General features: G+C 39.5%; 3 protein-coding genes and 1 pseudogene across 5 annotated transcripts in view; 3 read left to right on the forward strand and 1 right to left on the reverse strand.

The window, feature by feature from the left end:
• LOC18100813 (uncharacterized) overlaps nt 1–11,306 on the reverse strand; it is a 59,000-nt gene extending 47,694 nt beyond the window's left edge. The window contains exons 1-6 of the mRNA XM_052454026.1: nt 11,027–11,306; nt 10,748–10,871; nt 10,168–10,232; nt 9,771–9,840; nt 9,060–9,135; nt 8,817–8,910 (exon numbers count right to left, since the gene is read on the reverse strand). Coding sequence (XP_052309986.1) covers nt 8,817–8,910; nt 9,060–9,135; nt 9,771–9,840; nt 10,168–10,232; nt 10,748–10,871; nt 11,027–11,182 — 585 coding nt within the window. The 5' untranslated portion in view covers nt 11,183–11,306. The remainder of the gene's footprint in view (nt 1–8,816; nt 8,911–9,059; nt 9,136–9,770; nt 9,841–10,167; nt 10,233–10,747; nt 10,872–11,026) is intronic.
• Nucleotides 530–6,154, forward strand: LOC18100812 (protein arginine N-methyltransferase 1.5-like; annotated as a pseudogene).
• Nucleotides 11,307–11,951: 645 nt separating the features above from the next.
• On the forward strand, nt 11,952–16,737 carry LOC18100814 (uncharacterized protein At2g24330). The gene is made up of 7 exons (XM_006382169.2): nt 11,952–12,115; nt 12,217–12,370; nt 12,495–12,754; nt 12,873–13,017; nt 13,555–13,664; nt 15,618–16,041; nt 16,256–16,737. The coding sequence occupies exons 3-7, from the start codon at nt 12,500–12,502 to the stop codon at nt 16,531–16,533; spliced, it is 1,212 nt and encodes a 403-aa protein (XP_006382231.1). The 5' UTR covers nt 11,952–12,115; nt 12,217–12,370; nt 12,495–12,499; the 3' UTR covers nt 16,534–16,737.
• A 728-nt stretch (nt 16,738–17,465) lies between these two features.
• Nucleotides 17,466–22,560, forward strand: LOC18100815 (uncharacterized protein At2g24330). Of its 3 annotated transcripts, none has more exons than XM_024604682.2 (6): nt 17,466–17,927; nt 18,025–18,327; nt 18,423–18,567; nt 19,075–19,199; nt 21,175–21,598; nt 21,810–22,560. In XM_024604682.2, exons 2-6 carry the CDS (start codon nt 18,073–18,075, stop codon nt 22,085–22,087), a joined length of 1,227 nt encoding a protein of 408 aa, XP_024460450.1. In that variant the 5' UTR covers nt 17,466–17,927; nt 18,025–18,072; the 3' UTR covers nt 22,088–22,560. The 3 variants fall into 3 exon arrangements, with proteins under 3 accessions (XP_024460450.1, XP_024460449.1, XP_006382232.2); XM_024604681.2 differs by having other exon boundaries at nt 17,467–17,927; nt 18,046–18,327; XM_006382170.3 differs by having other exon boundaries at nt 17,469–17,927; nt 18,046–18,327; nt 19,090–19,199.
• Nucleotides 22,561–26,272: the final 3,712 nt, after the last annotated feature.

A 26,272-nucleotide genomic window follows, 5' to 3' on the forward strand; every position in this document is an offset into this window, starting at 1 on the left:
GAGGAGGAGGAGAAGAGGCAAAATGCCGCTGGGTGAAAAGGCAGGATTTGAAAAGAGTCAATCTCGATACTGCGGAGTGGAGACAGAGTTCAACGATAACGTGCCTCAGCTTCTCAATTTTAATCTCTTTACCAGCGCCTTTGACTTCGTTGTCGCTTCTCTGGTTCGTCCTTTTCTTGTGTTTAATAACATCTAATTTGACCTGATTTGATTTTTGGTGGCTAGTTAGCCTTTCACATTTTATTTGTGTGAATGGTAGTAGGCTTACCTACATTGATCTTTTGGTGGCCTTCCCTTCCGCTCTTTGCTCTTTTCCACACTTGCAGGCAACATTCTTCTTATAGCCGTTTCTACTTCTAGGCTAGGCTGCCGACATAACATCTTCTGCCCTTTTATTTTATTTTTATATTGTGAATTTACCATTCTAACTCCCAATTCTTCAATTTGATCTATTTATGATTTCTAAAGTATTGCATGTTAATAATAATTGTGACTGTGATCATATCTATGCACCTTAGTGGCTGGCACAGATGAATCCCTCATATCGGCCCAGCTTGTTAGAAAAAGACGGGGTTCTTCCATTTGCTGCATCAGACCTAGTTTTGAGTCCCTCTCAGTGGAGCAGTCATGTTGTTGGTATCAACTCTTCTGCCCCACATTTTTACATGTTTCCATTCTAACTCTCTCTCTCATGTGCTCAATTCTTGATTTTTCTCAGGAAAAATTAGTTCTTGGATTGACTTGGATTCAAAGGATGAAACTCTTCGGACGGCTTCCGAAACCACATTGAAGCAAGAAATAGCTTGGGCTAATCATCTCTCTATACAGGTGATTTTCAATCCTGAAATTTAAACTGCTTCTTTACTTCATTCTTTCAAAGTTGCAATGTATTTTAATTGCCATGAACTCCATATAGCCTGGCAAGTGGTGGAGAAACCAAAAACTTTTACTATAAGCAAACCCTTTCCTGTTACTTGTCAATACGATGGCAGTCATTGGAGGTGCATCAGCATACATAAATTAGTTTGTACAAGACAAATTCTGTATGCTGACAACTTTTTTTGTTCCACACCTTCAATGGCTGTCTCATTTCCACTTTTGTCTGTCCTAAAGTAAATAAAAGGCACAAGTTGTCGCACTCTTCTGATTTACCCCCTTGTGCAATATCTATCCCTATTCCTGGTGTTCATTCATCTTTACTGTTTGTGTTGTGGTGATTTCTCGTGCTCTAGATATAGTTCTTTCAGAAAAGCCATTTTTAAGAGCCTATGGTGTTAAAGCTTTCATTGTCTACTGTAGGCATGCATTCTTCCTTCTCCCAAGGGTGCATCCTGTGTTAATTATGCTAGGTGTGTAAATCAGATTTTGCTGGGCCTCAACAATATGCAGGTACCTTTCGTAATCCAAATCTATTTCCCAATAACTTTTTTTTTCCTTTTTGTTCTCTTTCTTTGTTACTGTCTTTATTCTTATTACTTCTTTATTAAAGTTGTGGCTTAGGATTCCGCTGGTGAAGACTGATGATGATGATGTTATGGATGTTAACTCTACTAGCTTTGTAAGCGACATCCCTTTTTATTTTGCTTTTGGCTTTCATTTTGTTAGATCTGTAATATTCGTTACAGGTCTAAATGGTAGGATATGCATGTTTTTTATTTATTTATAAAAATAGCTTCTTGACTCCTCTCCCCATATAACACCTTTCCTGTATGGTCCATATCCCTGCTGTATAATGGCAATCAGGGTCTAACGATATGGCTTAGTTGAAATAAATTTTAATGGAATACCATGTGGTCTGAGGGGATTATTTTTCCTGAAAACTTAAAAGAACACTTTATTTTGCTCAACTTCCTTTTCTTCTTTCATGCACAGATTGATTCCTGGGAATTATGGAATGCATTTCGTCTTCTCTGTGAACATCACAATCAGCCGTTCGTTGCACTCGATATTTTATGAGTTATAATCTCTCTTGCATTATTGTTGTAATGGTTGCCATATTTTTCTCCAACTTTACTTGATTATGATAAGAATTACATGTTCTCTAGGAGTTCCCTGCCTTCAGTGAACTCGTTTGGCCGTTGGTTTGGAGAACCTGTTACAGCAGCCATAATTAATATGGATGTGAGTATATTTTGGTTTCCATGTGATTTATTGCATGCTGCTCCTATGATGATGTGGGTTTTAAATGGTGTCACTTTTAATTTACCAGTCTTTCCTAACAAATGGATGGGGTTATCCATGCCTGTCAAAGTGCCATCAGAAGCTGATTACTGGGTTCTTTTAGCATTCAGTACAGGTATACGTTGAAAATTTTCTCAACTCCATTGCTTATATGATTTTTTCCCTCTCTTTTTACAAGTTTTAATATTTTTCCTCCATGCTGAGTAGCAGTGTATCTCGCAAATAGTTTATGCAGTATATTTCACAAGTAGTTTGTTATTTCTTACTCTTATACATCAATTTTCCATAATCTGAATTGAGTTTCAGATACTTTACTGTGGTCATGCTAATGGATGACCGAGTATGATTTATCTAAGGTGATTGACATTAGGATACCTACATACATTTTGCTTGTTGCATAAAAGAGCAACTTTAGCGTTGAAACTTCCCCAGACATTTAGTCCAGTATATTTTGATGTTATTGTTTGATTTTCCTCTCTCAATTTGTTATTAGTGGTCACAGATATTACAAATAATTACCAGCATACAAATTTAATAACTATGGTCCTCAAAAACATCTTTTCAGATTATTATTTCTGGCAAACCTGTACACAGTATTCCCAGGCCAAGTTCAGATACTGCCAATAATTTTGATAATAACAGTGACAGTAAGTTACTCTAAGGTTCATTGTCCATGTTTTAAGCAGTGTTCATATGTATAATTGCCACTCTTATGCTTCTTTCTTTGTGCATGTACTTCCTGCACCTCTCTCTTCGTATATAATAATTATTCTTTTGTATGTGTGCATGCATAAACACTTAAATTTTTTCAATAGTAGACAGCCTCGGTGCGTGCTTTTGTTTATAGGTCTGCGAAGACATCCCCTCAGGCCATATTTGGACTATGTTGGTTTTCTCTTCCGAAGTATGGATCCCATTCCTGAGCAAGAATGTTTTGAAGTAATTTGCTTTCTCCTGTGCTTCCACATACACACTCTTAACACACCCCATTCCACATCATTTCCCTAGGTAGAAAAGGGGTGATTACTTTCTTTTCTCCCTCCCCTTTTCTCCGCGTGCTATTTTTTTTTTACTTCTTCAATCTTTTATGCCAGCTTGGTTATAGGGATTTCCTATAGTCTCCATTACAGGTGAGCTTTTCTATCCCAGGCAACATCATCTAGTCTATCTAAATATTCTTTCTCAATGTAAACATTTTGTTCAAAATGAAATCTTCGCATTGTTCTCTTTTTTGGTGACTTCTTGCATTGTCCTTAAGTAATTATAAGTTGGGTTCTTTTGCTGCTGTAATTCAGCCTCTCATGGATAATCTAGAAGCCCAAACATACGAGACTTTTGAAAGAAACTCAAAGAAATATATCCAGGTATGATTCAAATTAACATAATATTGAATGTCTAAAATTAAATGTCCATCTGTTTGTTTTCATATATATGGTTAGACATGCATACATGAAATATTCATCATATTTGGATTTCTTTCATGGGCAAGTACAACCTTACCATACAGGATTGATTGTCATTGCAGATATTAAAAACTAGAGATTGATGTGGGTTATAGTACTCCAATTGATAAATAGGCCAAAAATAAAGCTTTAGTTTAGTATCCATCCACAGATTATCAGTTGCGATAATTTTATATAACATGCCTGTATTTTTATAGTACCAAAGGGCAATCAGTAAAGCTTTGCTGGACAGAGTTCCTGATGAAGAAGCAAGTGCAGTCACTGTAAGCTATCATTTGCCTTTTCAAATCCTATTTTGGTTGACAGCCCCCTTCCACTTTTGTTGGTGTTTATGCTGTTGTACCACATTTAATACCACATAAGACATGATGTACATGCAATGTTAAGTTGACGAGATATATGTACCTGTAAATTTTGGTTAGGTACTGATGGTTGTTGGAGCAGGACGTGGACCTCTTGTGAGGGCATCACTGTAGGTTTTTTCCTATGCCTTCTGCAACTAGCAACCTGTGGTTGTTCATATCTATGTTTCATCCTTCACTTTAATTGTTTATAGGCAGCTGAAGAAACTGGACATAAGTTGAAAGTTTATGCCGTGGAGAAAAATCCCAATGCAGTTGTCACACTTCATGTGAGTTCCAGATGGTAGTTATTATTTCTCAGATTGTGTTTACCAAAAATATCATGCTTACATGTGAAAACTATTGCTGCATTGAATTTCTTGTACGGTATCAACTTGGATATTCATCATATGGGTCTCTAGAGGATTCCTCTGGAAATGAATTTTTCTCATAAGAAACAAACAATAAATCCAATCTATATTACTGTTCAGACATGTGTAACATTTGTGTTTTTTATTATATTTATCTGTCTTGGATCTCAGAGATAACATGGTATTTGTTGCAACAGAGTTTGGTTAAGCTAGAAGGATGGGAAGATATTGTTACCATAATTTCTTGTGATATGCGTTACTGGGATGCTTCTGAGAAATCTGATATCTTGGTATGTGACTATATTTTGTGGTTAATCTGCTGGATATATTTTTCTGAATGCTAGTGTTTAACAGCTCACGCACTTGCCTTTGTCTGATTGCTCTCCAGGTTAGTGAATTACTGGGTTCTTTTGGTGACAATGAGCTATCACCCGAATGCCTTGATGGTGCTCAAAGGTTCTTGAAGCAAGATGGAATCTCAATACCATCATCGTATGTAAAATCTTTTTTATTGTTGAACTATTTTAAAGCGTACTCTTTTATTATATTGTACAAAGTTATGGTGCAGTGACTATGTTCAGCATATATGACGGTTGGATAGAACAATTGAAAGTTATTGGCCTGAATAAGTGATCTTTCTCTCTGGAACCCTATGGGTCTCGTTGATGCCAACTCAATCTCTTTATGTTTATCTTGACACGTTATCATCAGTTTATTGAGCAGCATACAATGATACATAGATCTACATAAATGTTCAGAGCTAAGATTGTAATATGTTGTGATGAATGTACAATGATAAACATGTGTTTGGTGTAGAAAGGGGCTTTCTGTCGGTGAGCCTTTGTAATGGATCATCTCCAAGTTAAAGTGTCAAATGTAAATTGGCCATGGGGACATGCATAGGGTTTTCTCCCAGAACCTTGTAATCAATTGTGCTAAAGACAAGGAGCTTGTCTAAATCAGACCATTACGTGACAGGATTCTTAGTCTATGCCAGATCTTTTTTCTGCCAGCAATGCCTTGTATCTGTTAAATACCTTACAGTTACATCCTTAAACAACCTACATTAATGATCCTTGAAATATATTTAGATTCTTGTTTTAGCAGCCAACCTTAAGACTACTTTGGGAATTTAAATTTGAACTGTGAAGGGTAATGCTTCGCTAGTTCTTCTTCTTCTTCTTCTTCCTTATGTTTTCTTTTCCAGTTACACTAGCTTTATCCAACCGGTGACAGCTGCCAAGCTATATAATGATGTACGGCATTTGCATCTTTTTTACCCGTAGTTGTTTTCTTGTTTCAATTGGAATCATGTGAGCGGATTGTGTTTTTTTGGGCAGGTTAAGTCGCACAAAGATCTTGTACACTTTGAGACTGCATATGTTGTCAAACTGCATAATGTAGCAAGGCTCGCTCCTTCCCAAACTGTAAGTCACTTTCAACACAGCATGCTAATTGATATATGGGCCATGTTTAGGTCCATGGCTTTGTGAAATTGATGTGACTAACCCACTGCTAGCATGGTAGGTCCTGTATCTGTTCAGTTCATGATTCTTAGCATTTAATGAATTATTGTTAATCATGCAAATTATGTATTTACTGTACTGTTCTTTATGATTCTTTTTTCAGTTGAGAAAACATTTAGATCAATCGTTTTTAGCTACTTGCATAATCTTTCCCTGTACAGGTCTTTACGTTCACCCATCCAGATTACTCAACCAAAAAAAGCAATCAACGCTACAAAAGGTTGCAGTTTGAGATACCATGTGACACTGGATCAGCTATGGTTCATGGTATGTTGTAACCAAGGCTAGTTTCTATTTTGCGCATATAGGTTTTACAGTTAGATAATGTTATTAGCTGATACCATTTCTGGAAGCTTGACTTCTACTCCTATTAATTTGATTTGATCTTATTTGGAGTGTGATCTTGAGACCCTCAAGTGCATGTCAAGTTAGAAATTGGACATCGAATATGAACACTGAATTTCCTTTGATTTATGCCTAAGTTTATCTAAGTTAAGAACACACAGATACATACTTGAGTGGACACATGCATTAATGACATAGAAATGTGTTTAGGGAAATAACTAATTGCAATGGTGATTCCATTTTACTTAATAGTGTGAAGATCTCATGCAAATAGTTCGAGGAAAGATTGAATTAACACGAGGTTGGTTAAAAAAAGTCATGGATATAGAACCAGCCAGGCAGTTGCAGTTGAACTTTAAAAATTTAAACAGTAGACCATCATATAACTCCATTATAGTACTGAATTTAAGGGTCAGTCATCCTCTGGTATTCATAGAAAGTTGCTTCTCTTTAACAAAAAGGTTACTAGCAACCTTCTCAGCTGAATGCATTTGGAGTATCGTTTTTTGAAAGCCTTGATTTCTTTTTGGTGGGCGCAGGATTTGCTGGGCATTTTGATGCCAAGCTTTACAAAGATGTTCACCTTGGCATTGAACCATCAACGGCGACACCAAACATGTTCAGTTGGTATAACATTTAATTTCTTGATTTTACGAGTTAAGTGAATTTGCATGGATTGGGCGTTCCTTTCTCTGGCTGCTTGCAATTATGATTTTCATGTTCCTTTCTCTCATTTCAAGATACCCATCTGCTTTTTATTTGCTTGGCATTAGAAGTGTTGAAAGAATTTTAGTTGATTCAACACAAATTATCTTAATATATTCCAGGTTTGCAATGTTCTTCCCTTTTAGGACACCAGTTTGCATAAAGTCGGGCTCTCCTTTAGAAGTACATTTTTGGCGCTGTTGTGGTTCTTCTAAGGTAAAACACATAGTTGGTTTCATAACTATTTTATGTACAACTTCTTTAAATTTCTTGACATCACATAATGCGTAGAAAATCATCAGTGAAACCTGGATCCATGTTGATGCTCAAGCATGCACACATTCTTGAAATGTGGGGTTGAAAATGACTTGTTATGATGCAGGTTTGGTATGAATGGTGTGTGACATCTCCCAACTCATTAGCTATTCACAACATTAGTGGTCGTTCATTCTGGGTTGGTCTCTAGCCTGTTCCTCAGTTCTCCTGGAAGAGTATTTATTGTTATGAAGGGAAGGGGCAATGCAATAAATCCCTTGAAATACCATGGACAGGAAGGATGTCAGTCTGATGAGTTGCGGGTCGCCTTGATGTAGACCATTTTAATTAATTGTGCTGCCCTAACGCAAATATGGATGGAATATACCAGGCCGTGCCAAAATGTAGCATATAATGATTGGGAAGTGAGGTTTTCACAAATCATTTTAATTGACTACACAAACTAACTACACCTGGTCATGCGCTCAATATTCTTTTCTTTCATTTTCTTCGGCCTTGTTATTCAAGATGCCTCGTGAGTTGATATCCCATGGACAATCATCTTTGAAAGTTGTTTGCAATCCTCAGGAGTCATATGCGTGGCTACACCTACAGTAATTTCAACTCTTTTTTCTTGGTTGATTATAGCTAGTAATTTCTAACATTTTTCGAAGCTCAATGAGCACAAGTAAGCCGGCTTCTCATGATGGGGTTTAGTGTGGGCCGGTTAGGTTGCATGATAATATACAAAAAGAATAGGCCACATATTCAGACTGGTGCTGAGCCAATAGGTTGAAGCACCATTGGAAGTAAGAGGGACGCCAGGAATCAACACTAAGTGCTTAAGCATAAATGATTTAGTGCTTAAGCATAAATGATAAACCATTGCACTATTGTACAGGGATGATGCATTCACACGCCAAGACACTAGTCAAGACTGGGTGAGCTTTGTCGCAACCAAAAACTAAATAAACTAGAATCCACTATCTTCTCTCCTTTCAATCTTTTAATAAGAGACTACTGTTTAGCTTTTCCTGCAAGCCCTGCGAAACATTTCTCTTATGTTCCTTGATTCTGTCTCCACCTTGGCCTTTTTAGCTTGCTTTCCACTTCTCTTTGTTTTATCTTCACTCCTACCAGATAAAAAAACATAACAATCAGTCTAATAGTCAGCGGGAACCATAGATGTGAAGTTCTGACATTCCCTAATGTCCCTTTTTATACAGCCCGCTATCCTGCCAATCTATGTTGTGTCAACGCTATTTTCCAACACATACAACTCATCCTCATCAAATATTCATGAAATTCTACTCTCATCATGCCCTCATTGATGTTTTTTTTTCAATCTCAAATAGAATAAACAATTTACACATATGTTCATTTTGGGCTTGCCATGACTAAAAGTAAATGGGTATGTGATCATGGCAAATGTACAAAGGTGGCCTAGGCAAATTCCACATTCAACTTGTAACATATCAAAAACTTTTTCAAAGAAAGTAATGAATTAAGGGAATTATACAAGTCGGAATGTGTATGACAGCCTGCAGCAGTCCCAGATATGCAAAAAAATATGTTCAACCAACTAGCTATTTTGCGCAAGAGAAGGATCTGATGCGCTATAATCTGTACCTGTACCAAACTGGAAGAAACTGGATTATGTTCGGCATTGGTCGGAAAATTTTTAGCTTCTGGTACTTTACTAGTTACCTCGAGTAAATTTAATCTGCAATCAAATCCCATAAACTAACCAGGTCAGGCAGATAAAGGAAACCATTTCACACAAGGATTTCATCTTGTTTTCTATGCTAAGCTTGTTTATTGAACAAAGACAAAATATCATATCTTCGTAAGAGTTTAAATCTGAATAAATACTTCAAATGATCTAACAGAAGCATCAACCATGGCTCATCCTTCACGTACTCCTTTAATATTGAAACCGCCTCAGCTACTGCACCAGTAAAAAGAGATAAGTAAATGATGAGCAAAGATTTCTCTGGATCTTACACAGGTTTTCTTGATGTCTTTTTTTTTTCTCTTGGATTGTGCAAGAACCATTCGACACATCACTCCAAATTAGTTTCTTGAGCCATCCTAAAACCTTTTTATGCTTCAATTGTACATTCTTGCCTAATTTAATTATGCTAAATCTATCAGTTATATGTTATTTCCTAATTTTATTTCTTTTTGAGTGTGTAAATAAGTGATGCTTCATTGATTGCATGTTGGCTTAAAGTTTTGGTTCTTAAAATTCAAGTATTTTTTATAAGCTTGTTCTGATCTCCTCATCTACTGTAAATATGATTGGAAAGATACATTTTTTGGTTTAACGTTGCTTCTTGGGAGGATTAGTTTACGCTTGACCTGACACCAGCAGTTATGATGTCTTGGCGTTGGTGCAAGTTTGCAAATTTCACAACTCCATGTTAGACTGGACAGAAAATTGCACCAAAAACCACCCCCCCAAATCCATGAGTAGGCCTATGTATATGCTTCATATTTATGTATGTGTGTGTATTCACTAATGTTGAGGAAGAAGAATTCATATAATGAAAGGTCATATATCATTTCTAGTTAAGGACATACATGTATATTTCTCGTCTTGAGCAGCATAGTTCTTGTCCAATGAGCATAGAGCCTTTTTTAATTGGAACACCTGCATGTACAGATCTTGTACATCAGAGAGTATAAAAAAACTACAGGTGAAAGAAAATTCTTTATGACCCTCTATATGTATTTTCACTTAAATTGATAGGAATCAACTCTAGGAACACGAAAAATTATTTTCCAAAAAACTTATCAGAGAGGAAAGTAACTGACAGTCAGATAATCACGAGAGATATATTCAAGTTAAATGGTGTAGCTGATTAGTCCAATTGTGCCACAAATAGGCATGGCTAGTCAAACATATAGAGATGAAATATAATTGCTGACATGCCTAAAGCCCTGTAGTAAGATTAAGTTTAAACAGATAAAGACAGACCTTGCAGTACAGCCAAGCTAAAACCTTTGAATCATCCAGCCGAAAAAAGTTGGAAGATCCAATTTCTGAATAAGAAGAGAAAGTGTTATCAAACAAAAGCAATTTAATATCCTAGATAATATTTTGACAGAAGTTGCAGTATTAAATTTTTTCCAATTCAAAATTTAGTCATCTCATGCTTGCCATAAGCAGACAATATCATACTTGATAGCTGTCATACATCGCCTGAGGCAGGCATTGTTGGAATTAGGACCCAACAGTTCAAGGATGATAAGACCTAATTACTCAGGCATGCGTGCATCCTAATGGAACAAAATCTAGCCAAGCATATAGCCTAATAAAACATTTTGTATCAACTGATCAAAAGATCAATCTGAAATCCTGATTGGATTCCACAAGAAAAAGAAAGAATAAACAGCCAGTAAAGGTTCGTTGGCTCTGTCCTACCAGATCAGAATAGTAATATGGCTTGTATATGAAAATAACAAACCTTGTACTATAAAATAACAAGATTTACTTAATATATTTCAGCATAGTAGTCACTGGAATTTGCACCAGAAAAACACAGGTAGTAGACAACCTTTGATTTCACAAACTACTCCTATACAGTTCTCTGCAATGGACATTAGATGCTGATACCCAGGATAGTCATTGATGAATATTATCTCATCTAATTGCCTGAACTTCCCTAGATCATCCCTCTTCTGCATACAAGGAAAAATTAGTTTTATTTAAATAAAGGTGGAAGAATGACAATGCTGAAAGAAATTTTTTAACTAGGGACGAAGACAATGGAAGACAAAGCTTGCTTCTGATCCAAACGATGAGAACAAGAACAAGATAACACAATTGTATCTACCTTCATTCTAGCTTCCTCAAAAATGGGCAACAAAATGAAAACATGATCGACAGGAGTGGCAGTGTATAGGCTGCCATCTGTTTGAAGAAAGAACAAATGAAGGGATAAGGAAACAAACACAAAGCAGGTCAGGATACCAGTTAGTATTAGAATCATGGATATGAAATAACATTTAATGTTATTTTATTAAATAACCAATTCATATACAATATCAACTATAGCGGTTGAGATTTTCCAATATATATATATATAGTTTGCTCATTTTGTGTGCAGATATGAGTGTTGAAAGCCAGACTACAGCCGAACCCATCTAGGAAAGATTCTGTAAAAACTCATTGTATGTTCCATTGATGATCCGATGCTGAGGAGAAGCACAGGCCTTGGAAAGGTTGAGTGGAAGTGTGTGGATGAAAAAGATATAGAGATGAAGCACATGCAATGCCTTAATGAAAGCATGAAGAATAAACATATAGTTTTAACAACTCTATTTTGAGCCCCAGGGTATTTGTGTCTCTAGTAGACAATTCAACCCCTTGGAAACAGAGTTTTAACAACTTAACCCCCCACCCACCCTAATTTCCTCACCTCACATTCCTAATACTAGCCCTTGAGCATTAACTTTTTTTACTATTAACTTTTATCTAAATTTAATAATATGATGAAAATAAGAATTAATGGGATTGCTGAGTTTGAATTGTTGTTGAAAAAGTTTTGGGTAAATATCTTGATATTATAACGTAATAGACAGGTGGGTTAGCGTTAAGTGAAATAAAATAAAATAAAATGACTGATCGGACCCATGCAGGCAGGCAGCCATCATATCGAAGAAAGAATTACAAGGGAGCGGCGGCCTAGCAGAAGCAACAGTTGTTTTTACAGAGCAGTAGTAATTATAATAATTGAGTTACTTGGTTTTCTAAATTTTATACCTCTCTCACTGGCACTCCGTCCCCACTCTCTCTTAACAAATTAAAAAATAAAAAATAAAATCAAGAAACCCAAATTGGAAGGAAGAGTTTCTTAACTCATTTGATCGCTCCTCCCTCGCTTTGATCCCCACCCATTCTATATTGTAATAAATAAAACACGGTAAGAGCAGTTCCTCCTCCTCCTCCTCCTCCTCCTATTTTTACTACCATTTGTTTTAATTGTTTCCGCGTCGTGGCCTCCCTCTCCTCTCCTCTCTACAGAAAGAGAAAGAGAGAGAAGAAGAAAATTAGAGACAGAGAACCGTTGGACGGAGCGATTCATAACAAATACTACACAACACAACAGTAGCAGGCGGCGACGAAGACGAAGAAATTGTAATAAGAATATAATCTTTTCCAAAAGAGCCTCAGATCGGTTGGGTTTCTATCTCTCTCTCCCCCATTTATTACTATTTCTAGATCTCTAATCTCCTCTTCTCATCTTCCTATTTTTCTATCTATTCAATACTAATTTTAGTGTTTCTGTATTCCTCCACCAGGGAATATGGGCGGGGAGGACAATAAGGAGACAGCCACCGATAGTCAAGACTCATCATCACCTGCCGTTAAGAAGCGCAGCGGCGGAGGTATTCTATCCCGTGTTTGGAAGGCTGTCTTTAGACCTCACGGTGACGATTTCGAGAAGAGACTGCAACACATTTCTAAGGAAGAGGCTGCTGTTTTATCTAGAATCAATCGGAGATCCCGCAATCGGAGGAAGATCACTCGCCATCTCATTGTTTTCTCTGTCCTTTTTGAGGTCTGACTAACTTCTTTATTTGTACTATCTATCTAGCTAATATTTTTTAGGGTTTAGGCACTAACTAATAATAATAATAATTTCTGTTATTGTTTTAATAAATCCATCCGTCCTCCAGGTTATTGCAGTCGGTTATGCTATCATGACCACAAGATCAATGGATATGAATTGGAAGATGAGGGCTTTTCGAATCTTACCAATGTTTCTTTTGCCTGCTTTATCATCCCTTGCGTATTCTGCCTTTGTAAGCTTCACCAGGATGTGTAAGTCTCCCTCCTCCCCTCCCAAACTTTATTTATTTATTTCGTCTGCTTACTTACCAGGGTGGTTTACTGGTTATCATCCTTTTCATACCAATTATTTCAGTTAAATTACTATTCTCTCTACAATAATAACTCAATATATCTAGGTCCTTCTTTCTATTGTCGGAACGCAGTCAGTCAACGTAAATCATGATATGTTGGTGCTATTGTCATTTACTCTTGATTTTCATAATACTAGCATCCTGTGTTACTATTACTGTTGCTTTGTGAATCTAGTTACTTTTCTTGGTCTCTACATTGGAGATTTGCTCTCCTCTCTTTTCTTTGTACATTTTAGGAACCCATTCTCTATCTACAACTTAAGATGAGAGACCAGGCTTGTTGAATTGTGACATCCATTAATTTGCTCTAGGGTAGCACCCCTATTGATGCTTTTCCACTGTAATGCCAAACCAGCACATCGTATTTAGGGTTCTGTCAACTACGTTTCAACCTGACTGGTATTTTATTTTTATACATGCTCCTATGATCATGCAGGTGATCGCAGAGATCAAAAAACTCTGGAGAGGCTTCAGGCTGAAAGGCAAGCGAAAATTGATGAACTTAAAGAGAAGACAAATTATTATTCGACTCAGCAGCTCATTCAGGTAAAAGTAATAAGTTGATGCCGTACTTGTATTGTTATGTTCTCCATGGGATTTCCCTTGAGATGTTTTTAATCCTTTGGAAAGATGAGGATGTGGGTGACTTTCCTCCTCCTTTAGTGGTTCTTAAATTGGAAAGCAATTGAAAAGTTTGTCAAATTTCTTGTTCATGGAAAGTGACACTAAGATCTTTTTGTTGAGTAAATGCTTGGTTCACTTACACGCTTTCTAACACTAATGTACTAACTTAGGTGGTAGTTGCTGCATCATCTAGGATTAAAACATTTATCACATCAGTTACCATTCCCATCTTTGCAATATATAAAATTATATCACTATAATTAAGTTTCATGGTGAGGTGGGATTTGGAGAATTAAGGATTTTAGATGTAGGACTGCAATCGGGTTTGATTAGGTGCTTGTTTTAGAAGAAGTTGAGGTTGTTGTTGTACCTGTGAATTGTAACCCTAGGTGCCGTAGCAAGAAAGAAATCGAATAAAAAGGGAAGGAAGAAAATGTCCTATAGAGAAAAGAGAAGAATTGCAATTGATCTAGGTTTGCAGCCATTGGCCACAAGTATCAGTATCCTAAGGATCACAGGGAATAGGTACTCTTTTTATAGGCACAAAAGCCTTTGTAGTTCTAAACCAAATAGGAAATAGAAATAGAAAATCATGAATAAGAGAAAACTCCTAATTAGTATTATAATATCCTAAATAAATTAGAACTCCTTGATGGATTAGCTTTATAAGGGAAACTTTTTTTTAAACTAAGAAATGTCATGTAAAGGCATGATCCCTAAATTTCTCTCTCTTTGAGTACATCAAGATTGGTATTGAACTCTTAAGAATCACTATCAGGAAAAATACTGTTATTCTTTTGCTTGACATTCCAATTTCAAAACCGTAAGTCTTTTTAACAAAAATAGACAACAACCTGTATTGTTTTTCTCAGGGACCAAACAACTGAAACATTAATTTTCATGCGTTGTTTGCTTACTTGCCTGCTTCAACCAAGCTAGGGATAATGAGGCAATGTGAAGATTAATTAGCTAGATTTTGGCTAGATATATTGAGAATTGCTTGATTATGTTGTAACATTGAGATTGACTTATGCATTGATCCCCAAAAATTCTTAGGTGTTTATGTCCCAAACATAGCACGAAGATAGTTACTTTCCACAAAATCGTAAAGGTCATGAATACCTATGGTTATCATTCTGAAAGTAGGAGATAAGATATAACAGAAGTGATAGTTCTAATATTTTATGCTGATTCCAGAGTAAACCATTGATTTCCTTTTGTAATTTTAATTTTAATAATTATTTTTAGATCACATAGAAATAGTTGCTTTGTTTGCTATATAAGTTGCTAAATATCATTATTAAATATGCTGGGAATGCTGGCATTGCATTTTTCGGAGTAATTGCAACGCAGAAAAGGAGGATATATTGGAGAAGCAAACAAGTGAAACAAAATTGATCCTGAAGAACATGAATTGAATTATAAGACCAGACAAATGTTGATGATTTGACAGCTCAAGATGCTTGTAATAGCAGAGTCCTCCTTTCCTTAGTTGTTACATTGACCCCACTTTTTCTGTGGCATCTCTGCTGCAGTGCCTCAATATCTGATCTGTTGAACTTGTTTATTATGATACCATTTATAGTGACTGACTCCAGCCCATGTGGGAATGGTCCAATTTGGCCCATTGGGTATTTTGAATGTTTGCTGCTTTGCGGGAGTTTTGGGGGGTGGAATGTTAAAGATGAAAGGATTTGTTAGTGAATGCAATCAGCTGTGTTATACTTTAGAAGGCATGTTATTAACACGCTTTATAAAGAACATTTTCATTAATTTGAAAATGTGCTGTGATATCTTTGAGTATCTGCAAATTGTTACTTGGTGTGAATCGTTTCTTTTTCCTGATTACATGGGGGCAAACCTTTTTGTATGCAGAGATATGATCCTGACCCGGCAGCTAAGGCAGCTGCTGCAACTGTCCTTGCATCTAAGCTGGGTGCAGATTCTGGCTTGAAAGTGTACGTTGGAGATGAATCTAAGCCAACTCTTCCTACAGGGAAGAGTAATGATGCTGAGTTTGTGCAAGCTAGTGGGCTCAGAAATAGAAAGCAAGTGCACACAACATCCAGTAGTTCAGGGAGCACTCTGGTGCAGCATTCTGATGAAGAAATGCCACTTTCTGTGCAAAGTGAAGGTCCTCTGACATCTGAGCATAATCAGCTTGTTGTTGAGCATTACACTCCGCAGGGATATACCACATATGATGGGGGATGGGTTGCTCGAATTGCAGCATTACTTGTGGGTGAGGATCCAACACAATCATATGCACTGATATGTGGCAACTGCCATATGCACAATGGTGAGTGGACTATTGTTTATTTTGAAACTATCTTCTTTTTTATGGGCTTGCTATAGCTGTAGAACTGCATTTTGAATACTAGCCACCAGCATTTAAACGGCCACAACCTGTGATTGCACACACACACGTGAACATAAAGATAGTCATGTGTAGTGCTGCGGTTGACGTGTTTTGTGACATGACAAATCTGACTTTTTAGCATTATGGATTCCAGGGCTTGCTAGGAAGGAGGATTTTCCATACATTACATATTACTGCCCACATTGTCGTGCCCTGAACCAGCCAAAACAACTAGAGGAGCGTGTTTCTGGTTCTAGTTCCCCCGGATTGAGCACTTTGAGGAAAGGGACGGGGGGTAGCGCTGAACCCATCAGCAATGCTGGTGATTCTCCGAGTGATGATAGTATACTTGCAAGCAACAGCCTTGATGGAGCTGGTTCTGAGATTGAGGAAGTAACAGAGACGATAGCATCAAGGGAGGTTACTAGTTAAGACGGGAGCTATGTAATTAGAGGCGAGGTTTTGTCATGTTCAGCCTAAAAGCTGACCTTAAGGGTTTGGGACTTGCTGGTTTGTATTGGATTTTTGATCGTGCCTGCCATGTAACAAACAGCAGCAACTTCCATGATATTTGTGAGTGAGTTCTTTTCGTGGCCAAAGATACATGAATAGATCAAATTGTCTTATTGTTGCTTACACAGGAGTTGTTTTTCTAAGAAAATACAAGCCGATAACAAAAAAATCAGTTAGACGACTCGCTTGTGCTGAATTACAACTAGCTAGCTGAAACCGTCTAAAACAAAGATTGATGGCGTGCTTTTTCTAAAGCCTTGATGTTTATCAAGCCACTGGTCTAGACATGAAATAAAACTGAACATGAAAATAAGCTTTAATACAGAGGCCCAAAAACTAGTAAGAAAATATATTTATTATTAAAAAATGGAGGCGAGAAGAGTATAAAATATTAATTTTCACTCGACCTTGAATTGTTGAACCTAATAGATAAGTGGCCTTGGAACTATAATGGTTCACTGGACCCATCGGACCCATTTTATCACATCAAAGAATGCAATGGGCCTGTGGAAACAGTCGTTTTTACTCCCCTTCTCTCCTAGTTTGAAGTTATATTTTTTTTTATGCCTTTTGATAAAATACACACTACTCACTTTTCAGAAACAATCAAAGGAGGATGGAAAAAAGGAAAGTAATTGTTCAATATTAACATTGAGAAGAGGAAAAACTGGGTTTTGGCTTAGGAATTGCATAAGGTCGAAGTGAGTTGTTGAGAAAATAAGACACTAATAATAATAATAATAATAATAAGAATTATTATTATTATTATTATTATTTGGGCACATGAATGAATGTTAGCGCCTAGTACTAATAATAATAATAATAATTTGAGCACATGAATGGATGGATCCAAGAAAAAGAAAATAAGGAACGCCCTTCTCCCTTCCTTCCTTCCTTCCTTCCTTCCTACACTGGCTCTCCGTTTAAAGCATAAAGTAAAGCATTTGAAAAACCCAAATTTGAAGGAAGGAAGAAACCTTTTGTCCTTTCTGTTCATTCATGTCATCGCCCTGTCCCACCTCCAACCAACAACCATCCATCGTAAAACCAACACTCGAGACCCTCCCCCTCCCCTCCCCGAGTCCGATATTGTTATTGTTATTACTTACAGCTTCTCCTTGTTATAATATAAATAAATTAGTGTTATTATTGTTTCCGCGTCGTGGCCTCCCCTCCCCTCCCTGGAAAAAATTTGAGAGAAAGAGAAGAGTGCGACGGAGCAACACATAAGAACACACACCATCAGCAGTAGAAGAAGAGTAAGAGGAGGAGGGATATCACCAGTTTCAAAATTAACAAGAGCTTTAGATCCGGTAGTTTTCCAACCCCCTTTCTCTCTGCTTTTTATTTTTATTTCCATTACAATTCTCTCCAGATCCCTAATCTTCTTTTCTTTATCTTATCAATAAGTATAATAACTGTATTCCACAGACAGACAGTTGACCAAAGCGAAGAGCTATGGGCAGGGGGGACAGTAAGGAGACAGCAGGCATAGCCGACAGCGATTCTGCTAAAATGACGGGGAGGAGCGGAAGCGGAGGTTTCCTATCCCGTCTTTGGAAGGCTGTCTTTAGACCGCATGGCGATGACTTCGAGAAGAGACTGCAACACATTTCTAAGGAAGAGGCTGCTGTTTTGGCTAGAATCAATCGGAGATCCGGTACTCGGAGGAAGATCATTCGCCATCTTATTGTTTTCTCTGTCCTTTTTGAGGTCTTTATTCAATTTATTCGCACCAGAGCCACCAAGCTATTTAATGTTTTCTTAGGTACTGATATTTGTTGAAATCAATCCATCCATCCCTTTAGGTCCTCGCAGTCGGCTATGCTATTATGACTACAAGATCAATGGATTTGAATTGGAAGATGAGAGCTTTTCGAGTCTTACCAATGTTTCTTCTGCCTGCTTTATCGTCCCTTGCTTATTCCGCCTTTGTAAGCTTCACCAGGATGTGTGAGTCACTCTCTCCCCCTACTTTTTAATATTATACGCTAGCAGGGTTTACTGATGATAACGCAATCATTTGTAATTTCAGTTAAATACCATTCTCTGTACAGTAATAATTCAATATAAACCTTGTCCTTTTGTGTGCGGTCGGTCAGTCAAAGGAAATCATGATATTTTGGTGTTATTGTCAATTACTTTCTGATTTTGTTAGTGCTGGGCTCTTGTTTTACTATTGCTTTTGCTTTGCTTATTTTTCGTTTCCATTGTCCCAGTCTCTACATTTGACCATTACTCATTCAGATTTTTCCCTCCTCTTGCTTGTGTGCCCCTCTTCGTTTTTCATTTTAGGAATCCCATCCCTATCTACAACTTAACATGCAAGACCAGGCTTGTTGAATTGTAACATCCATTAATGTGTTCCAGAGAAGCATTCCTATGGATTCTTTCCCGATGTGATGTCAAACCAGATCATCATAGTTTAGGTTTCTGTCAACTTGATTGGTAATATTTTAGGTTTCTTTCATGAAGTTGATCGCAGAGATCAAAACACTCTGGAGAGGCTTCGGGCTGAAAGGCAAGCAAAAATTGATGAGCTTAAAGAGAAGACAAATTACTATACGACACAGCAGCTAATTCAGGTAACAATAATAAATTGTTGCTGTATTTGTATTGTTATGTTCTCCTTGGGGTTTACCTTGGGATGTTCTTAAACCTTTGGGAAGATGGGGATATGGGCAATCTTCCACCTTTTGTGCTTCTTCAATTGAAAAACAACTGGAAAGTCTGTCAAATTTCTCCTTCACGGAAAATGAGAGTTAGATCTTTTTATTGAGTAATGCTTGGTTCACTAACACAATTTCTAATGCTATTTTACTAGCCTAGGTGGTAGTCTCTGCATTGTCTAGGATTAAAACGTTCATCACATCAGTTTCCATTGCAGCTTTTAATTATATAAAAATTTCATGATTAGCTGGGATTTGGAAAATTAAGGATTTATTGGAATAAAGGTGGATTCAGTCCTTGTTTTAGAAGCTGAGGTTGTCGTCGTACCAATGAATTGCAACTTTAGGCGCTCTAGCAAGAATGGAATTGTAGAAAGGAAAAGGAAGAAAATATCGAAAAGAGAGTTAAATATTTGACGTTTGTTTGCAGTCCTTAGTCTCAATTATCAGAATCATAAGGATTACATGGAATAGGCACTCCTTTTGTAGTCGCAAAAAACCTTTGTAGTTCTAAACCACTCAGGAAATAGAAATAGAAAATCATGAATAAGTGAAACTACTAATATTCTAGTATCCTAAATAAACTTGATTCTCATGTATTTAATCTAGAACTCTGGCTAGCATTACAAGAAAAGCTTGTTGTTTTTCTTTTATATTTTTTTAGAATTAAGAAATGTAATGTGAAGGAATAATTCTTAAATTTCTCTCTCTGGGCACATCAAAGTGGAGATTGAAATCTTAAGAACCTCTATTAGTAAAATCACCAAATTTCATTTGCTTGACATTCCAATTTCAACAATCTGCTTTCTTTTTCTGAGAGAACAAACAAATGACACATTAATATTCATTCATTGCATGCTTACTTGCCTGCATCAATGAAGCTATAGGGATAATGAGGAAATGCGAAGGAAGATTAATTAGCTAGATTCTGGCTGGATATAATAAGAATTGCTTAGTCATGCTGTAACAACGAGACTCTCTTATGTATTAATCCCCAAAAGTCCGTAGGTGTTACGTCCCAAACACAGTACTAAGATAGTTACTCTCAGCAAAATCACAAAGGTCGCAACACCTATGGTCATTGTTCTGAATGTAGGAAAAAAAACATAACAACAACGGCAGCAATAGTTCTAAATTTCTAATATTGTGTGCTGCTTGAGGGTCGAGAGTTCCAGGATCAAACCATAGGTCACTAATTATTTTTAGATGATGGAGCAACAATTGCTTTGTTTGCTATATAAGTTAATAAATATTGTTTCTAAGTTTTCTGGGATCCCTTGCATCGTGTTTCTGAGTAATTGCAATGCAGATAAGGAGCGTATCTCGAAGAAGCAAATGAGTGAAACAAAACTGTTCTAAAAGAACTTGAATTGAATTGTCAGAGGAGACAAGGGTTGATGTTTTGACAACTCAGGATGCTTGTACTAGCACAATCCTGCTTTCCTTAGGTGTTACATTGACCAGACTTTCGCTGCTTAATCCCTTCTCCAGTGCCTCCATATCTAATTTGTTGAACTGCTTTATTATGATACCATTTAATAGTGATGGACTCCTGCCCATGTGAGAACAGACCATTTTGGCTACTTGGGATTTTGGTTTTATCCTAAAGTGTCTCGCATGGTTGGGTCCTAATTGCTCTGTATATATAACTCAGTGAGTCTCTAACTCTCCTATGCTTTCCAACCTGGATACTAGATTGTCTGTTGCCTTGGGGGTGTTGCTGGAGTTTTGGGGGCTGGAAATGTTATACTTTAGAAGGCGTTTTATTAACAAGCTTTATAAACAACATCTTGAATAACGTACAACATTATTTTGGGTATCTGCAAATTGATAGCTGGTATGGACCTTTTCTTTTCCCTAATTACATTGGTGCAAACCCTTTTGTATGCAGAGATATGATCCTGACCCAGCAGCTAAGGCAGCTGCTGCAACTGTCCTTGCATCTAAGCTGGGTGCGGATTCTGGCATGAAGGTTTATCTGGGAGATGAATCTAAGCCTACTACTCCTACAGGGAAGAGTAATGACGTTGAGCCTGTACAAGGTAGTGGACTCAGAAATAGAAAGCAAGTGCACACAAGGTCCAGTGGTGCAGGGAGCACGCTGGTGCAGCATTCTGGTGAAGAAATGCCACTTTCTGTGCAAAGTGAAGGTCCTCTGACATCTGAGCATAGTCAGCTTGTTGCTGAGCATGGCAATCTGCAGGGATATACTGCATATGATGGGGGATGGGTTGCTCGAATTGCAGCATTGCTTGTGGGTGAGGATCCAACACAATCATATGCACTGATATGTGGCAACTGCCATATGCACAATGGTGAGTGGACTATTGTTTATTTTGAAACAATCTTCTTTTTATGGGCTTGCTATAGGTGTAGAACTGCATTTTGAATACTAGCCACCAGCATTTTAACGGCCACAACCTGTGATTGCACGCACACATGAACATAAAGATAGTCATGTGTAGTGCTGCGGTAGACATGTTTTGTGACATGACAAATATGACTTTTTAGCATTATCGATTCCAGGGCTTGCTAGGAAGGAGGATTTTCCATACATTACATATTACTGCCCACATTGTCGTTCCCTGAACCAGCCAAAACAACTAGAAGAGCGTGTTTCTGGTTCTAGTTCCCCTGATTTGAGCACTTTGAGAAAAGGGACGGGGGGTAGCGCTGAACCCATCAGCAATGGTGGTGATTCTCCGAGTGATGATATTATACTTGCAAGGAACAGCGGTGATGGAGCTGGTTCTGAGATTGTGGAAGTAACAGAGACGATAGCATCACGGGAGGTTACTAGTTGAAGACCGGAGCTATGTAATTAGAGGCGAGGTTGTCATGTTCAGCCTAAAATCTGACCCTAAGGGTTTGGGACTTGCTGGTTTGTATTGGATTTTTGGTCGTGCCTGCCATGTAACAAGCAGCAGCACCTTGCATGATACTTCTGAGTGAGTACTTTTCGTGGCCAATGATACATGAACAGATCAAATTGTCTTATTGATACAGTGTAACTGTGGAAGAAGTGGTGTCATACGATTTTCTTTCTTTTTGTCAACGGTTTTGTTGAAGATTAAGTAATTAAGGTTGATTTGAACCTGATTTGTAGGAAATAAAAACAGAAAGTCTAGATATTTTTTTCTATAAATCAGGATCAAGGAATAATATTTATTTATGTGTAGTTAATAGCTGTCGTAATATAGATTCATAGATGTTGTATGTATTTAAGAATTTATTCTGAAATAAAATGAGAAGACAAAGATCAAGAATTCTTCAAGTAGTATCAGAGTTTTGAACCAAGCCTACTTTCTCTATAGCTTATTTTGCCTAATCTAGTAAACCTAGCCAGTTTTGAAAACATTATAAAAGAAATCCAAATTAGCCACACATCAGGTGAACTATAGAAGTTATAGTTATTCAATCGGTTGAATGAACGAAACTATTTAAAGTGGTCACAGATAGTGAAAACAATTTTAAAGGAAAGGGAAAGATCAACCATTTGATGAACAATCTTCCTAGTCTAGAAGATCTAAAGTTTACACTCTGGGATGAAGAAGACTATGATTATGTTATGGCTATGAAACTTTATAACGCCAAAGTCTATGGACCTTACATGTTCATGATCACCACAAAGAACATTTGAGCCTATTCCAAAGTGAAGGATGCTATGTTAATCTATAATACTAAGATGAAGCTCTTAATGAATATTACAATATTATGAAAGTTTCTAGTTGGAATTGGATTATTATTAGGATTTTAAGATGCAGTGTAATGATGATGCTGTAGATCTAAAAAATTATGTGGGAAGGGAGAGGACCTTTGAATTTTTTGTAAGACCCAACATAGAGTTCGATCAAGTGCGAGTCCAAATACTTGGAAAAGAATCCCTACCAGAGTTTAGGGTGGTTTAGGGTTTCAGGGTTTCAGGGTTTAGGGTTTTGGGTTTAGGGTTTGGGGTTTTGGGTTTAGGGTTTGGGGTTTGGGGTTTAGGGTTTCAGGGTTTGGGGTTCGGGGTTCGGGGTTTCGGGTTTAGGGTTTAGGGTGGTTTAGGGTGCTTTAGGGTTTCAGGTTTAGGGTTTAGGGTTTCGGGTTTAAGGGTTTCTGGGTTCGAGTTTAGGGTTTTAGGGTTTGGGGTTTTGGGTTTGGGGTCTTAAGGTTTTGGGTTTTAGGGTTTAGGGTTTAGGGTTTTAGATTTAGGATTTTAGGGTTTAGGGTTTGGGTTTCGGGTTTCAGTTTTAGCGTTTTAGGGTTTGGAGTTTAGGGGTTTGGGGTTTGGGGTTTGGGGTTTGGGGTTTCGGGTTTGGAGTTTAGGGTTTGGGTTTTTAGGTTTTAGGGTTTAGGGTTTGGATTGGGTTTGGGTTTGGGTTTGGTCTTTGGTGTTTGGTTTTTAGTTTTGGTTTGGGTTTTGGGTTTAGGTTTGGGTTTGGGTTTTGGGTTGGGGTTCGGGTTTTGGGTGTCGGGTTCGGTTTTAGAGTTTCGGGTTTCGGTTTCGGGGTTCGGGGGTCGAGGGGTCGGGGGTAGGGTTAGGGGTTAGGGGTTAGGGTGGAGGGTGGAGGGTGGAGGGTTGAGGGTGGAGGGGGGGGGAGGGGGGGGGGTTGAGGGTTTAGGGTTTAGGGTTTACGGTTTCGGGTTTCGGGTTTCGGGTGGGGTTTAGGGGTTAGGGGTTAGGGGTTAGGGGTTAGGGTTGAGGGTTGAGGGTGGAGGGTGGAGGGTGGGGTTGAGGGTTGAGGGTTTAGGGTTTAGGGTTTACGGTTTAGGGTTTAGGGTTTAGGGTGGGGTTTAGGGTTTGGGGTTTGGGGTTTGGGGTTTGGGGTTCGGGGTGCGGGTGCGGGGTGCGGGGTCCGGGGGCCGGGGCAGGGTTGAGGGTTGAGGTTGAGGGTTGAGGGGTGAGGGGTGAGGGGTAGGGGTAAGGGGTTAAGGGTTAGGGTTTAGGGGTTTGGGGTTTGGGGTTTAGGGGTTAGGGGTTAGGGTTATAGGGTTTTAGGGTTTGGGTTTGGGTTTGGGGTTTGGGGTTTGGGGTTGGGGTTGGGTTTAGGGGTTGGGGTTGGGGTTGGGGTTTGGGTTGGGGTTTGGGTTTAGGGGTGGGGTTTAGGGGTTTAGGGTTAGGGTTGGGGTTGGGGTAGGGGTAGGGGGTTTAGGGTTTAGGGTTTAGGGTTTAGGGTTTTGGGTTTGGGTTTGGGGTTTGGGTTTGGTGTTAGGGTTAGGGGTTGGGGTTGGGGTTGAGGGTGGACGGTTTGGGGTTTGGGGTTTGGGGCCCGGGGCCGGGGCCGGGGCCGGGGCGGGGGCCGGGCGGGGGCTAGGGGCTAGGGGCTAGGGTTTAGGGGCTAGGGGTTTAGGGGTAAGGAGTTTAGGTTTAGGAGTAAGGGTTTAGGGTTTTAGGGGTTTAGGGTTTAGGGTTTAGGGGTTTAGGGTTTGGGTTTAGGATTTTAGGATTTTAGGGTTTAGGGTTTAGGGTTCGGGTTAGGGTTTTGGGTTTGGGTTTGGGTTAGGGGTTAGGGGTTAGGGGTTAGGGGTTAGGGTTTGGTTTAGGGTTTAGGGTTTAGGGTTAGGGGTTAGGGGTGGGGTTTGGGGTTTAGGGGTTAGGGGGGTTTAGGGGTTAGGGGTAAGGGGTTAGGGGTTAGGGGGGTTTTTGGGGTTTGGGTTTGGGTTGGGGTTTGGGTTTGGGTTTTGGGTTTGGGTTTGGGTTAGGGGTTAGGGGTTAGGGGTGGGGTTTAGGGTAAGGGGTGGGGGTAGGGGTTAGGGGTTAGGGGTTGGGGTTTTGGGGTTTGGGTTTGGGTTTGGGTTTGGGTTTGGGGTTTGGTTTGGGTTTGGTGTTAGGGGTTAGGGGTTCGGGGTTTGGGGGTTTGGGGTTGGGGTTGGGTTTGGGGTTTGGGGTTTGGGGTTTGGGGGTTGGGGGTTGGGGGTTGGGGGTTCGGGTTTCGGGTTTCGGGTTTCGGGGTTTCGGGGTCCGGGGTCCGGGGTCCGGGGTGCGGGGTCCCGGGGTCCGGGGGTCCGGGGGTCCGGGGTCCGGGTCCCGGGGGCCGGGGGCCGGGGGCTGGGGGCCGGGGTTCGGGGTTCCGGGTACCGGGTTCCGGGTTCGGGGTTCGGGGTTCGGGGTTCGGTTCGGTTCGGGGTTCGGTTCGGGGTTCGGTTCGGGGTTGGGGGTTCGGGGTTCGGGGTTCGGGGTGTAGGGTTCCGGGTGTAGGGTTCCGGGTGTAGGGTTTAGGGTTTCGGGTTTCGGGTTTGGGGTTTTCGGTTTAGGGGTTAGGGTTTAGGGTTTCGGTTTAGGGGGTTAGGGTTAGGGTTTAGGGGTTTAGGGTTTCGGGTTTAGGGTTTCGGGTTTCGGGTTTTCGGGTTTCGGGTTTCGGGTTCGGGGTTCGGGTTCGGGGTTCGGGTTGGGGTTCGGGTTCGGGTTCCGGGTTCCGGGTTCGGGGTTCGGGGTTTCGGTTAGGGGTTAGGGGTTAGGGTTGGTTTAGGGTTTAGGGTTTAGGGTTTCGGGTTTCGGGTTTCGGGTTTCGGGTTTCGGGTTTCGGGGTTCGGGGTTCGGGGTTCGGGGTTCGGGTTCGGGTTCCGGGTTCCGGGTTCGGGGTTCGGGGTTTCGGTTAGGGGTGAGGGGTTAGGGTTAGGGTTGGTTTAGGGTTTAGGGTTTAGGGTTTAGGGTTTCTGGTTTCGGGTTTCCGGGTTTCGGGTTGAGGGTTTCGGGTTGAGGGTTGAGGGTTGAGGGTTGAGGGTTTCGGGGTTCGGGGTTCGGGGTTCGGGGTTCGGTTCGGTTCGGGGTTGGGTTCGGGGTTCGGGGTTCGGGGTTCGGGGTTCGGGTTTCGGGTTTCGGGTTTCGGGGTTCGGGGTTCGGGGTTAGGGGTGTAGGGTTCCGGGTGTAGGGTTCCGGGTGTAGGGTTTGGGTTTCGGGTTTCGGGTTTGGGGTTTAGGGTTTAGGGGTTTTCGGTTTAGGGGTTAGGGTTAGGGTTTAGGGTTTTCGGTTTAGGGGGTTAGGGTTAGGGTTTAGGGGTTTAGGG

Source organism: Populus trichocarpa, chromosome 6, assembly GCF_000002775.5.
Source record: "Populus trichocarpa isolate Nisqually-1 chromosome 6, P.trichocarpa_v4.1, whole genome shotgun sequence".
Taxonomy (NCBI): Eukaryota; Viridiplantae; Streptophyta; class Magnoliopsida; order Malpighiales; family Salicaceae; genus Populus; species Populus trichocarpa.

What these genes read in the sequence shown, in the direction of transcription:
- LOC18100815 (XM_024604682.2), top strand. Translation starts at nt 18,073, where the DNA reads ATGGGCAGGGGGGACAGTAAGGAGACAGCAGGCATAGCCGACAGCGAT. An exon ending in TTTTCTCTGTCCTTTTTGAG is followed by an intron (nt 18,328 to 18,422) that starts GTCTTTATTCAA and finishes CCATCCCTTTAG; the next exon opens with GTCCTCGCAGTCGGCTATGC. An exon ending in CAACTGCCATATGCACAATG is followed by an intron (nt 21,599 to 21,809) that starts GTGAGTGGACTA and finishes TATCGATTCCAG; the next exon opens with GGCTTGCTAGGAAGGAGGAT.
- LOC18100814 (XM_006382169.2), top strand. Translation starts at nt 12,500, where the DNA reads ATGGGCGGGGAGGACAATAAGGAGACAGCCACCGATAGTCAAGACTCA. An exon ending in CGACTCAGCAGCTCATTCAG is followed by an intron (nt 13,665 to 15,617) that starts GTAAAAGTAATA and finishes TTTTGTATGCAG; the next exon opens with AGATATGATCCTGACCCGGC. An exon ending in CAACTGCCATATGCACAATG is followed by an intron (nt 16,042 to 16,255) that starts GTGAGTGGACTA and finishes TATGGATTCCAG; the next exon opens with GGCTTGCTAGGAAGGAGGAT.